This window comes from Amia ocellicauda, chromosome 16 (assembly GCF_036373705.1).
Source record: "Amia ocellicauda isolate fAmiCal2 chromosome 16, fAmiCal2.hap1, whole genome shotgun sequence".
NCBI lineage: Eukaryota > Metazoa > Chordata > Actinopteri > Amiiformes > Amiidae > Amia > Amia ocellicauda.
In genome coordinates this window covers 13,474,962-13,489,977 of record NC_089865.1, presented here as the reverse complement: position 1 = coordinate 13,489,977, position 15,016 = coordinate 13,474,962, and the positions used below count along the sequence as shown (strand labels likewise).

At 37.9% G+C, this 15,016-nt stretch overlaps 2 protein-coding genes across 2 annotated transcripts in view; both read left to right on the top strand.

Annotated features, from left to right (window-relative positions):
• The first annotated feature begins 2,241 nt into the window (after nucleotides 1-2,241).
• On the top strand, nucleotides 2,242-4,486 carry cycsb (cytochrome c, somatic b). The gene is made up of 3 exons (XM_066687817.1): nucleotides 2,242-2,377; nucleotides 3,613-3,789; nucleotides 3,895-4,486. Exons 2-3 carry the CDS (start codon nucleotides 3,621-3,623, stop codon nucleotides 4,041-4,043), a joined length of 318 nt encoding a protein of 105 aa, XP_066543914.1. The 5' UTR covers nucleotides 2,242-2,377; nucleotides 3,613-3,620; the 3' UTR covers nucleotides 4,044-4,486.
• A 4,230-nt stretch (nucleotides 4,487-8,716) lies between these two features.
• Nucleotides 8,717-15,016, top strand: part of pde11a (phosphodiesterase 11a) — a 67,602-nt gene continuing 61,302 nt past the window's right edge. The window contains exons 1-2 of the mRNA XM_066687816.1: nucleotides 8,717-9,933; nucleotides 13,226-13,384. Coding sequence (XP_066543913.1) covers nucleotides 9,145-9,933; nucleotides 13,226-13,384 — 948 coding nt within the window. The 5' untranslated portion in view covers nucleotides 8,717-9,144. The remainder of the gene's footprint in view (nucleotides 9,934-13,225; nucleotides 13,385-15,016) is intronic.

The following is a 15,016-nucleotide window of genomic DNA, read 5'->3' as shown; positions in this document are numbered from 1 at the left end:
TACCAGTTATTTTGTTTCTATGAATAATAAATACAATTTTTGGAACCTACTTTTTCCTCCAATCCCTTCATTACCAAAATTGCTGCAGGGTCCTCTACTAACAAACTCATTTGATTGGGGTTGAACTTTTTAAATCGATTAAGTTACGAAGTCTTGTAATATATGTATCCCAGTACACAGAATATGCATAACTGTTGATATTACCGGCATAGAACACCAAAACCACAATCCCCAAAAAAGCAACGAGAAGCATAACAGTCCAGCAAAGGCACAACTAAGAAATCGAACTAGGCTCTTGCTTGTGACCAGTTCATTTGCAGGTGATATATATATCACAGAAACACACATTGACATAGAATTGCCAGGAGTAACTTTACAACCAAGTTGGAAAGATTTACTTGTTTATTATGCAACTTTCTGTAACCCATGGAATTAATGATATTAATGCATAATGTTGCACATTGTCTTGTAAAGGGCAGCAATTTATTTACACAATAATGTGTAGATAACAATAGCAAACCAGCACCATGGAGCTTTAGCCAAATCCTGGTGCATAATCTGTATTAGGGATTTGCAGGAAGTGGGTTAACAGATATTTTCAAATGGATTGATTTAGGATAGGCTTCACGCGATCTAGGGATTACATTTCTCTCCCCACCTCTCTCCTATTTTTGTGGCACAGGTGTTGTGAGCTGGGAAACTTTGAAGTACTGATGCAAGATGTCAGTTTTCATCCAGAGGGTCTTCTGCTTGCATTTGTTGCTTCAAAAGTGATCAGGAACAAAATGTTTCAACCATGAAGTGACATTAAAAACATGTCATATGGGGTAATTATTGTATGACATTACATACTCAAAACACATCTTTTAAAACAGTTCTTGTAATTTAGTCCTTTACTCTCGTTTAAGATGGCGCTTTACAACGTTTTATCATACTACTTGCCTTGCTCTACTAGTACTCATTATTTTGATGTCCCCTATGCTTGCTTTCCCTTGGCCCCTGACTGTCACCTAACACCTTACAATCAAGGATGTAAGACCCCATATGTTGTATACACTTGTGTAAATTAGAATTTGTAAAATGTATTATGCTTTGAATTCCACAGTTTTTTTTTTGTTTGTTTTTTTGCACTTTGTATTGCACTTATATCTTGTAAGTCGTCCTGGATAAAGGCGTCTGCCAATAAATACATAATTACTGCATTTTAAACTTTATTTTGACACATGACTGTATTCACCTGTGAATACACACATATTCCGAGGACTGTCTGGCCATTGTGGTCTGCATTTAGACAAAATGTAAGCTACCATTACATTAATTAGCTTAATTTGTGTATTGAGAAAACAAGGAATACTTCTGTCCATATGCATATAACTTGTTTTAGCTTTTTTCCCCCAGAGAGCAACAAGTAGCAATGTAACACAGACAAGAGCACTAATTTACGTTAACAAAGTAAACTAAATGCTTTTCTTGAATTTGGAATCACTTCATATTTATTAATAGTTATAATAAGTAAATAACATCATTATTTTATGAAGTGTTCAATATCCTTTGGATGTTGTATTTAGCAGGAAGTATTGCAATCTTTATTAAACTCAATTAATTAATCAAATGCTAGTACTTACGCTTAAGATTAATATTGTTAACCAGCGTTTACTCCGCTTTGGGTGCTGTGATCCACAATTAAACCTCAATGACATTAACAATAGAGGTCCTCACCTTGAACGTGTTATTTCTGTACTAAGTCTAACCTTGATGCTCTTTCACATACAAAGGTGTATTAGTAATATTAAAAGATTAAAGTTGTGATCGTCGTTAGTACATGATCGCACACTTGGACTGCAACGAGATGTGTGCAACGTGTGTTAAGAACAAAATGCCTATTACCACTTCAAATAGTTCAAGTCCTTAAAACCTTAATGTCCTTAGTAACAATAGGACTACCCTCCTGGCACGTAATTTTGCCGGAGACCAGAAACGTGGCGCTTCTACCTTTGCTTTCGTTTCCACACTACAATAAACCTTTTCTGCCTGATCCCTGTCTCCCCCTATTCTCCCTATATGGCAGTAAGCCTGTCCAGAACTGCGCTGTCGTCACTGCAGAGGTGTCCACACTGAGACACAAGGCAGCGCTCGCCTAGTGCAGATCTGCGCGGCTTCACCAATGAGATCACGGGGATTCTGCAGATCTGTGCAGACCTGCGCAACAAGACCGGACCCGTGATCTGCGCATGACCGTGACGTATTTTGCCGGTGCCTGTAAATAGTGTGACCTTCTTCCACCGGTTTGTGAGAGTTGTTCCCCGAGACAGACGGAAGCAGAGCGCTGTACAGCGGGAAGCGTTATTATTTGACTGTCCAGTAACTTATTATCAAGGTAAGTTATATTTAAAAAACGTTTTAAAAGCTTATGTTGTCCTTTAAGTGCTTGCGAACAGGGATTTGGCTGGTCTCGGTGAGACGCAGTGGCGGCGTGTCCTTGTCAGAGTTAGGACGTGACTAGGCCAGTGTACCGGTATCCGTGAACCCACAATGGGCCACACGTGTCTGGACCTGGACTAGCTCGCATCTTTACTGGCATATTTCTCGATTTATTGAAAGAATAAGTTACATCTTCACATACCTACATAATATTACATCGGTTTATTCTCGAAATGTGTCCAAAAAAAAAAAAAAGCGAGACGCACCCACGCAGGTTTGCAGGAAATAAAATCCTGACATTTAGAGTTTGACTTTTAAACCTCTAACCATTATCATTAGGTACACTTTCAATATAGAAATGTAATGAAAGTACCTTGCTTGATTGGACGATGGACGAGTACATTTAAATTAGTAAAACAAGCCAATCTTCTTAAACGCCTTCTTGGTTAATAGTAATTCGAAGATAATGTATTTTAATTAGGATTGGGACGACTTTATGTAATTCAATCAACAGTATCCCAAGTAAAGCTAAACTTAAACTGGTTAATGTAAGTATGACTCTTGGGACTGTGGTTTCCAGTTCTGATAGGAACTTTTTAAAAGCTGTAACGTTTAAGGAAGCAGTCCTGTGCAGCTGACCTTCTGTAATTCACACCACCTTGAACGCACTGGAAGGAGACTTGTCTAGGGCCGTGTTTCCCAGTCCTGGTCCTGGGAACCCAATGTCCTGTTATTTTTTTATCTTTCAATCCCTTAATTGAAATAATATTTGGCTAATCAGAGCTGAAGAATTAAACCATGGGAGATGTCAAGTATATTGGCTGCCCAGATTCTAATTTCGAACGTTTTCAAAGTCGTAAGCAAATTAATTCAATTAAAGTTTTGCTTAATTGAAGGTGCAGCTGGACCAAAAACCAGCAGGACACTGGGTCTCCAAGACCAGTATTGGGAATCACTGGTCTAGGGGCTGTTAGTGCTACATAAGATTTGATGCTGCCTTTAGTTGATTACCTGCTCACAAACTAGAAAATACTTTTGTTAACCATATTTGAGTGGTGCAATGCTATAAATTTGTCTGGATTAATCTTAGGGCTCTATTTTCTTATTTGCACGGGTGATGAAATCCACTTGAAATATCAAAGGTTGGATATCTGTCTGAGATTTTACAATTTGCTTTTTACATTTTTGTAGGAAAGAAAATGGGTGATGTGGAAAAGGGAAAGAAAGTCTTTGTCCAGAAGTGTGCGCAGTGTCACACTGTCGAAAAGGGAGGCAAGCACAAGGTTGGACCGAACCTCCATGGTCTGATGGGGCGTAAAACTGGTCAGGCTGAAGGCTTTTCATACACTGAAGCCAACAAGAGCAAAGGTAATTCCTATTCATACACACCTCATCTGTTCAACACAATTGGACAAGGGTCTTTTTTGTATTTGGAGCACTGATCATTTCTTTCCTTAATTGTTTAAATTCTAGGTATTGTCTGGACTGAAGATACACTAATGGAATACTTGGAAAACCCTAAGAAGTATATCCCCGGGACTAAAATGATCTTCGCTGGGATCAAGAAGAAGCCAGAGCGGGCTGATCTTATTGCGTATCTGAAACAGGCCACGTCTGAGTAGAGGGAGGACCTAGGCTAAATCTAATATCAATGTACAGGCGGCTGTAATGTAATGGTTTTGTTAGTTCACTATTAAAGTTTTTTAATGTCTCGGGGCCCAGGTCTTGTCAATTTTGATGTATGATTTGGCATTTGCCTCATCTTTTCCAGAGCATCAAATCAATGTTGTATGCTAGCTTTTATTTATCACCAGAAGTATGTCCCAAACCACGGACTAAATATTTTTAAGTGTCAGGTGACAATAGCATTGTCCTCCCTCTGGAAATGGTACATTTATCTCCCGCTTTCACAGGCGCTAATGGAGAACAATTTTAAACTACCTGTGTTAAGGTAATCCAGGTGCATTTAGACTTTTAAAAGCGGCCGTACATCTTCTAAAACTATTGTTAGTTGTGTATATGGAGGGGATTTTGTTTCTCATCATTAAATTGATCTGAAAACTAATCATGGTTTGTTTTTGTTTCCTCCTTTGACACTTTACACTACATTTTAGTGCAACTCATTACGAGTAGTTCTGGTGGAAGGCAGGGAAACCTTAAATGCTGATGCATAAGCTACTACTAAACGTACTTCCATTATCGTCTTCAAGTTCTAAAGTGTTAATACAATTATAATAGAGGATTTACTAAATGTAAATCTGTGCCAGGCTGTTAAAAACGAGATCATGTTATTAATTTGTAAGTGGCGGTACTTATTTGCACCAATAGTATAAATGGTGCATAATTGGTTGCATTTAAAACCCCAAAATCTAAGTTTATAAGGTGGTAATATCCCACAGATGACTAGTTTAAGTATGGTTCTCCATGAGAATTAAATGCATCCATAGGTTGAAGTGTCAAGACTTCCCATCTGTTCCATCTGCTTAGTGCAAGTCCAATTGCAATCAGAGGTCAGGGTGAGGCTGGGGGCAGGGCAAAGCATTAAGGTTAGGGTTTTGCTGAAGTTAATCCAAAGCTAATTTATCTTAAAGGCTTAAATGTAATAATTGTTTCCTTTTGTCATTTTTTGTAAGGTTACTCTTTCCTCATTTATGCGACTAAACTTGTCTATTCCTCTCACTTTAAAATGTCAAGGAATTACGTTCCAATGTCCAAAACATTGAACAAGGAAAATGAGCTATTAATCATGCCTATCGTCTCTTGACTTGAACTCGCAACCCTCCACTCTAGAGTCGAGAGCCCTGACTGCTACTCCCCATGCCTACCTTAATTAGGATGCTGACAGGTTTTGATTTGCAAGTTTTAACTTGCAAGTCCTGTAGGCTGCCCTTCCTGATAGATTTAACTTGTATAAACATCTCTGAAGATAAGTATTCAATCATGGCTGCACCCAAAAGATGAACTGAATGTGACACTAATTCAGGGGCACCAAGTGCCTGAAAGCCACAGCAAAGATCAAACTGCTGTTCCAGGCTGTAGTTTATATTCACTTTTATTGTCTTGTTGCCCTGAGACTGTGAAGAGGATCTTGGCACAGGTCAGCCTTGTTTTTTGGATTGCTGGGAAACAAACCGGTTCATTCTAGGAAACACAAGGTTTAGAGGGGATATTGAAATGGGACAGAATTTGAAATGTCAAACAAACTGTGATACAAATCTTTATTCTCTTGGCTTCTAATTAGGATATTACATATAGTTTTTACTGCGTATAAAAGATTCAGTATTGACGTGTTAGGCATCGTAAATTGTTTTAAAGCCACCAAGTTAATGAGAAATCTGAAGGGTGCAGCAAATTCCCAGGTTTTCAGAAAATATATAATCATCTCCAGCTAATTATTATTTTTTTAAGGGTAGTGATGATGAAATACAACTACAGTGTTACATGACTCAGAACATGTTGAACTCGGTCTCATTTTGGAAATGAAAACAATTACTGGCTTTTGGGGTTTCTATTTTAATTAAAAGTAGAAATTGATTTATTTGGAAATGTAACAGAACTCAGCTACATGGTGTGTGACAAGATCTAAACTAAAATACCTAGTATATTTATCTGGTCAAAACAAAATTGTTTACAAATTAAAAAATGGTTAAATGATATACAAAACTGCATCACAGGTTTTCCTACTCTACTCTAATTAAAAAACTTCCAGTGCAGTGGTAATAGTTCTGTACACTCGCACATGTGCATAGTCTACTACAATTTAGTTAGTTGTTTTTTTAGGAATGAAGGACGGGATGACTGGGTTAATAAGTACTACAATAAGTACAGTGTATTTATATGGATATAAAACCTGATATGTTAAAGCTGAAAAAGCTTTATTAAACTAGGATGTTTTCATTGTGGAGTATGGCTCCCCCTGGTGGAATAGTTTTTTATTTATAGAAATATTAATTTATTTAATCAAGTACAGGAAACAGCAATGTTGAAAGCAACAAAACATCAACTCATTATTCATTTTAAATGGAAATTTCAAATCTGAATTAGAAAATAGTTATGCTTCTGAGATTATTCAGATCAACAACACAACATGGGTAAGTATACTTGATGTAAGTGGAAAATTGCATTATTTTACATCTACTACTGATACTACAATTCTACTATACTTCTACTGCAAAGTTAGTTACACACATAGTGAAATGGAATAGCTGCAGCACTACAGAGCAGTACGATAATGAGACTGGATCTCCATGTGTAGGTGAACAGGGCGTTTTGAGAAGTTGCCAGGATGTGGTGAGAGACATCAGTCCTGATTGTCTGTGAGCTGTTGCTTCCACAGGTAGACGAGGGAGAACAAACTTGCTAGTCATGGTAAATTTACCCAGGCAGCACGGACAGAATTTGAATCGGTCAAACTGGCTTGTCAAGTGACTAATTGTGCTTTAAATGTATTACCTCACCTAGGTGCACAACCACTTCCTTATAGCCAACACAAATATGCCACTTTCACCTCCTGTTGTCTTCTACAAGCAGAGGATTTGTGAATCAATAATCCGCTACATCCACCAGTGGTCCAGTGATCACCTGGCAGCAATTTGAGTGATTCAATATGGATCACCATGGGTTGTAAAAGTACGAGGAGGAAGCAGAACAGGAATTCGAATCCTGTCCCTCAGCATCACAAGTGAGCACTAATGGTTGTATCCACTACTAGAGAGAATATTTGGAGTTTCCAATATAATCTGTTTTAATACATATTTCTCTTTAAGAAAGGAATGTTTTGAATCTTAAATCAGTTTTGAATCAGTAAAAATACAGCAATTACTATTACCAATTTGGATGATAATTTAGATACATATATACATACACACACATATATATGATTGGATGTATGTGTATGCAGGCCTATATACATTTCTCATCAGCCAAGATCGATCCACTGCTAGATGAAGGCCTCCCCAAGATGTTTCCACTTGCTTTGATCTATAGTTTCCCCTTTCCATGTCACACCTGCAAAGTTTACAATTTAATCTTCCGGTCTTTTATGTGGTCTTTCTAATCTCTGTGGGATCCTTTCGATAGCTTCCATTGGCCAACTATGATCTGTTCTCCTTGCAATGTGTCCGGCCTATTGCTATATTTTACATTTTAACGCATTCAATGATGCCACATATGTTTGTTTGTTTGTTCTTGGATCCATTCATTTATTTTTCTATTCCTCTTGTTATTCCAAACATACATCTTTCCATACTTCTTTGTGTTGTCACCAGTTTCTGCAGTTAACATTTATACTCCCTCTCTCTCTTATATATATATATATATATATATATATATATACATACATACATACACACACACACACACATATATATACATACACACACGTGTGTGTAAATGTGTATAAGCCTATATGTCTATATGTGTGTGTGTTTGCAACGAAGTGTAACACAAAAAATGTTTTTACAATAACTCAGAGTTGGAGTTCATTATATTATAAAAAAGTAGAGGTTAAAATTGAGAAAATATTTTCTTGGCTACAGTTATAATGTATTTTAACACACAATCATTCCTATCCTAATTTTCACTGCAACACTGGGAAGATCATAAAATATACCATGATCACTGCATATCTTTTATTTTAGAATCAATACCAGCACCAATGAAAATATATGCCACATTAGTATTGAGGGCTGGGAGGAGGGAAGCCATGACATGAGAAGCTGCTTCAGCGACAATATTACATTTAATTCAAGAAAGAAAGAAAAAAACGCTGCTGAAGAGCAACCGACCGCTGCTTACGTCAAGCTGCGAACATCCCCTCGGATTTCATTTATTTATTTATTTTAATTATAGGGCATCTTTCTGCGAATACAATACAATACAATAAATATGCAATAAATACATACGAGGTATGCATAGAAAGAGAGAAGAATAGAAGCCCAATAAAACAAAAACCACATGAATGTATGCGCCACATCAATAATGCCTTTGGCGCATCCCGACACCAAACCAAATGTAAAATATACGACTCTTCTGTCGTCCTTTGATTCTGTTCTATTGCATTTATTTAAAAATACATCAAATATCCAAAAGGTGAAATATGTCCTCATTGCAACAATGTAGCCTATGGAGCATTGGTGTTTTCCCTCTCCTCTTTAAAGCAGGACACCCGGACGTTTATAAAAAGTCATTTATATATATATATTGTATCAATAAGGCTAATGCACAGGCTCTGCTGAGGTGTAAATGAATGTGTTAAAAGAATGGGGGGTGAGTGTGTGAAAAACAAACCCAGCTCCAGCCAACGTCACTAGTCTTACAGGGAGGATCCACTCTCTCCATCATCACTGGTCCTCCCGATCTGCGCAGCATCGGCGCTCCGAGCGTTTCAAGTTAGAGGAGCGCATTGGATTGGCATTTGCTTGTAAACCAAATCAAATGTTTCAGTGAGTAGCTGCAGAGAGTCGTCCTTACCAAATATTGCAATTAATCTTTTAGCCTAATCATGCATTTCATTTAAGTATTTCATTTTCGGGGGGGGGGGGGGGCGATTATGTCCATTCATGCGTAAACCCACTGTTCAAAGTGACTCCGGGTCGTGCTTCTTTATACTGATGGATTTCTTTCTTTTACGCACCGGCGCCAGCTCTCTCCGTTTTAAATGTCCATCTCTTGCGCGCTGATCCTCACAGCGTGGCTTGCCGGCAATCGACAGCATTTGCAGAGATGGCACTTCCAAGGATGAACTTTTCGGACGTGGAAAGTTTTCTCGACAAGCACCCGGAGCTCTTTGAAGACTACCTGAACAGGAAAGGAAAGCACAGCATGGTGGAGAAATGGCTCAAGAATCACCAGGTGCACAAACTAGCGCCGCTGGATCCGGACAAGGCGGGCAGTGGCGGCGGCGGCAAGGACTGTTGGGTGAACAAGGGGGACGGCTTGCAGAGACGAGCCTCGCAGAAGGAACTGAGGAAAAGTTTTGCCAGATCCAAGGCCATCAACGCCAACAGGACATACGACGAGCATGTCAACTCCAGAGCTCAGGAGCCCCTCACCAGCATGAGGAGACGGGCGCTCCTGAGGAAAGCCAGTTCCCTGCCCCCCACCACTGCCCACATCCTGAGCGCTCTGCTGGAGTCCAGGGTCAACATCCCCCAGTATCCCTCCACGGCCATCGACTTCAAATACTACCTGAAGCAGAACAACGAGAGGGAGTTTTTTCTCGAGTTGGTCAAAGACATCTCGAATGACTTGGATCTAACGAGCCTGAGCTACAAAATCCTGGTTTTCGTCTGTATCATGGTAGACGCCGACCGCTGCTCGCTGTTTTTGGTAGAAGGCAGCGCCAACAAGAAGACTCTGGTGTCCAAGTTCTTCGATGTCCACGCCGGCACCACGGTGTTGCCTTCTCTGAGTATGGATAACTCGGATGAAGTGCAAGTGCCGTGGGGAAAGGGGATCATTGGATACGTGGCTGAACACGGGGAGACTGTTAATATCCCCGATGCCTATCAGGTATGTTGGGTTATGTAACATTTTGCGCAATGGAGAAGAATGGGACACGGCATCTTACATTCCACAGCGGCAGACATTCTGATGATCGGCAACCATAATCATACTATGAATCGCAGCGGTATTATCTCAAGATATGCTGGTAGTCAGTGCTAAAATGATTGAAGCTCAGTTGACAAGCAAAGAAAGATGCATGCGTAAGTGAAAAAGTGTCACAATGACGCAAACGGCTCCAGCAGGACAACCATGGACACCTGCAAGCGTTTCAGGTGCCATTCAATTCAAGATGCTTGGTTATTAAATCAAACCCACCTTGGAGATAGTCAGATAGTGTTCTTAAAAAATAAAATACATACACAAATAAATGCAGGTATGCTTCTTATAGAGTTGCTAACATTATTGTGTAGAGCCTATGGATAGATTTCCAAAAGAGGTTGGCATTTTGTCTCTCTCTCTCTCTCTCTCTCTCTCTCTCTGTCGGTCTGTGCAGGCAAGCTTTGAAGGCTATGTGTGCATGTCCTGGATATTCACATCACGTTGCTGGATAGATTATTACTTTGCAAAAAGGTTCAACTCTAATACAAGTAATGCCCTTGCACAATGCGAGGCACAGACAAAGAATCATCTTGAGACAGGCAACAGATGTCCTTTTCAAAATGTTACAACTGTCTACAATAGAGCACTTACAAAAATCAAACTGGGCGTAATGCGGCTTTGTCACTACTGTATTAATGATACCGCAGGTGCAACAGCAGGTACTTACAAAATGAAAAGTACACGTCAGAAATGTCTATCAGCGAAATGAATTGTAATTAGTGTAGTGTGTAATCAGTGAAGAATAATTATATAATGTTGAAAGCTGACTTCAGGGCTTTGAAATAAACGTGTCACCGACACGTACGAACACATTTGGCGATACAAAGAAGTGGGTGACAGTAATCTGAGCACATTAACTTCGTGATGCAGAAAATATTTACAGTAAGACACTCTTCGATGAAGGATTAATTTGCTCCACAAAAAATAATTCGAATTCAATTGTTCGAAAATTGACAGCAGGGGGCGACTGTCATGTTGGTAATACCTTTCCAAAAATGTAAAATAATCTTTATTAGCTAAACTTAATGCAATGGGGACACTTTGGCCTGAGCATGCAATGTTTTCATTTAAAAAACGTATCCAAAATTGCATACAATCAATGCTCATTCGTCGTGGTACCTACTGATGGAATTAATACAATAAACAAAATGAAATAATGTTGCTAGTAGATTAATATCCACATCATCAATTGAAAAGCGACCTGAAAGTTAGAGCTAAAGTTTCTAATCCATACACATTTATCATAATGGTACTGCTGCTACTATAGTATTAGAATGATGGGATATCAGGTTTTACATATACAGTAAATTACACCATAGAGTATCCGATTCCAGTACAAAAGGTGATTTGGTGCAATTATTTATTTATTTGTGGAGGTGTTTGCCATCTTATCACATCATATTTTACATATTACATATTAGTAAAGGCAATTAAAAGTAAAAGTGACCCTGTAATGCTTATGGTTTTCTGCTTAGTGTGATCAAACTGAAATACAATAATTAAGTATACAATCCCAATAGAAACATGGGCCAAAGCTGGTTCTGACACATATGTAATTATTTTGGGAATCAAATATCTAGCCTGTTTTAATCAGGCCTGTGTTTGGAATACATTTGGACAAAAGCTGAGGTTCAGTAGGCAAGACAAAGTTTATTTGACAAAGATGTTAAAAATAAGCATGTATTTCTGGTAACAAGAGTGGAACAAAAACCAAGTCTTAATAAAACATAGTGAAGTCCACAGAACATGTCCCTCCAAAGCTTTAGTTTGTACTTGGCCCTAATATGTTTGAGGTGAAAAAAAAAAAACTGTTCAATACATGCTTGAATTTGGTTTTGTCTTGAGTAATACCAGCACAATTCATGAACTATTCACCAAAAGAGCTGGTGTAATTATAGCTCAACAGACAAACTGTTTTAATAAATCTATAACACTTAAAAATAATTTCACAAATTAATAATGAATTACAAATTAAAAGAATATACAAATATTTTATGTATTTTCTGTTGATTTCTGATATTCGGGTTTTAGGCTGCTGGCATAAGGATTTAAATTGGGTCTGGAGTGTCAGTTAGGGTTGACATGAGGGCCTATACGCATGATCAAATTAAACCTCACAGGCAGTACCTAATTTATTGAGGTGTTTTTGTTCTAGCTGTAGAGTTCATTATGAGTTATGGACATTATTTATCATCGTAATATAATTAACCAACATTACATTACATAATAATGTCTAATTGTATTTGTAGTCATTGTAAATCAAATTGTAATTATATATATATATATATATATATATATATATATATATATATATATATATATATTTGTTTTCACTGCCAATCAGGTTATTAAATGTAAGTGTATTTAATAACCTATGTCTTGCTTACACAAGAAAACACAATCAAGGCACTGAAACCTAGTATTGAAGTATTAAACCCTACCTGACCTCACCTGGTACTTTCTCAGAAAACATTTGTGACACAAGGAATTAAATTACCTGCAACTGGGACTGCAAAAGCCAGTGTTTTACACCTGTATACTCTGGTTTATTTTTATTTTGGCAGATTCACATTCACAATTGAAATAATGTTTCTTCTTTTTGGTTTAATATCCTAGAAGAGGGACAGCACAGGGAGGTTGGCAGTTGGCCAGTTTGTGTAGCTCTCAGTACTGTAAAAACACCACACACACACACACACACACAGATTCAAGCCACAGCCAAACTGCACTGTGATACCAGGAAGTTTTGGAAAGTTTATTGACCAATCGAGGCACTCTATCGATCAAGGTTATTTACAACCCAATCTAGAGTCTTTTGAAGTAGAGGCCACATGCAAATGTATTCTTAAAGGGTAAACTGTGAATACATATAATGTTTAGCAGATGTGCACTAAATGATTGCCTGCATTTCCATGGCTGGTTTACTGATGTGAATGTGACTTGTAGGCCTCTTTCACAAACTGAGGAAAGCTACTTTGCACTACGGTTATGCTCGTGGTTCCTTTAGTGTGATACACATTCAAGGAAATTTTATACTATACTTAAAAGTACCATCCAAAGCAGCTTTAATGTTATCTTTCCCACTTTATTGCTGGTATGTAGGTTATATATTTTAGCATTTAAGCAACACTTAATGTATACTGTGTTGAGTTCTCAAAGCCCCGTTTTTCATATTGTTTTTTTTCCCCTTACTTCACAGGACCGTCGCTTCAGTGATGAAATTGATAAGCTAACTGGATATAAGACTAAGTCTCTTCTGTGTATGCCCATCCGTAACAGTGACGGGGAAATCATTGGAGTGGCTCAAGCTATAAACAAAAACCCAGGGGGTGCTCTGTTTACTGAGGACGATGAAAAGGTAAGAGTACTGCAAAGCTCACATATGCATATACGAGACGTTAAACGTGGTGTGTATGCATGAATATAGATAAGCTTTCGAAAATCATATATATATAAAAAACTTGACAATGTGACTGAACTTAACTGGTGCTATGAACTAAATCATAAACCATAAGTACATATGGACTTGTAATGCAACGTTACACTGAAGAACAACATTAAACTCCAGCAGCATGATTTATTGATATAAATCCTGAAAAAGTATACAAATAATAGATTTGTTTCACCTTGCAGTAACTTTCTAGAATCATGGTTGTTTCATATTCTTGATCATTCTGTTGATAGGTGAAACCAAGCTTTTTTTGAAGTCAGAAGATACAACGAGAGAGCAGACAGATATTGCAGACCTAGTTAATTAAATGTAGTGGAGCGAAATTTGTACAGCCGTATTAGTCCAGAATACCAGCCAGTTTAGGGCCATTTCCATTTCCCTTCTGGGGAGTACAGGAGTACAGCTCACAACGTGTGAAGTGAAGAGTGGAGGACAGTCAGAGCTGATCTGAAATCTGAAACTACAAGGGCATTGATTGGGGTTTAATTGTTGATACAGGCTCATTTGGTATAGGGATTAAGCCTGTTGATTTGATTAATCATGGGGGAGACTGGTATGTTATTGAGGTAATTTAGAGGGGCTAAGACTTTTAAAAGTTACTTGTAGGAGTATGAAATGTGAGTACTTTGCAGTAATCAGTTGTAAAGTTCAGTCCCTGATGTTTGTTACTTTTAAATTAACAAACATCCTCTAATAACTCCCAGGTATCGCCAGTAACTTAATTTCAGTATTTTAATTATGTTTTTATTTAATTTCCACATAGTCTGCGATGCTTCCTGTGGTTAATAATAAAACATGAGAGACTGAGATGACTGGACAACATGTGTGATCTGAGAAGGTGATAAGTATACTGCTGATAATGGCTGTTTTCTAATCCTGGATCTCCATTCTAGGCTTTCAGAGAAGCTCAGTTGGTCAAGGCCACCAGGGAATTAGACTAAATATTAGAACTATTTTGTTTTTACTGGAAGCAAACTAAAACTCTCCAGGAAAGCCTATCTGAAGTGATAAGTACTGAACCTGAAAATAATTGACACGTGCCTCTTTTTCACATTTTATTGTTAATGACTGATTACCGAAAATGCTTCAGTACTTTATATTTTCTTCCTGATCTGGAAAGTGCAGTGAACACCTATAGTTGTGATTTCTTAAACTATTACAAAGGATATATTCCACAAAAACATGCTCTACAGCATCTGTTTTTTCTTTGTCCTTTCATAATAACATTAGAAGAAAGCAATCTTAAACATTTAATGACATATAATTCACCAAGTTGGAACTAAACATTTTCTTGTCATTGTTGTTGCTGAGGGACACACAACCGAGAGAAATGTTCTGGCATGTTGACAGTGTTCTGTGGCATCAAAAATGTGATGACAACATAATGTTTGACTATCTTTGTGATGTAGCAATGTAGATTAAAGTGGCTTGGCTGTTTGGTGTATACTTGATATAGACAATAAGTAGCCACAGGATTTTCAGCTCTGTGATTCTCCAGATTTTTCAAACCACCCTTGTGTGTTCGAGTTACGTTCATTC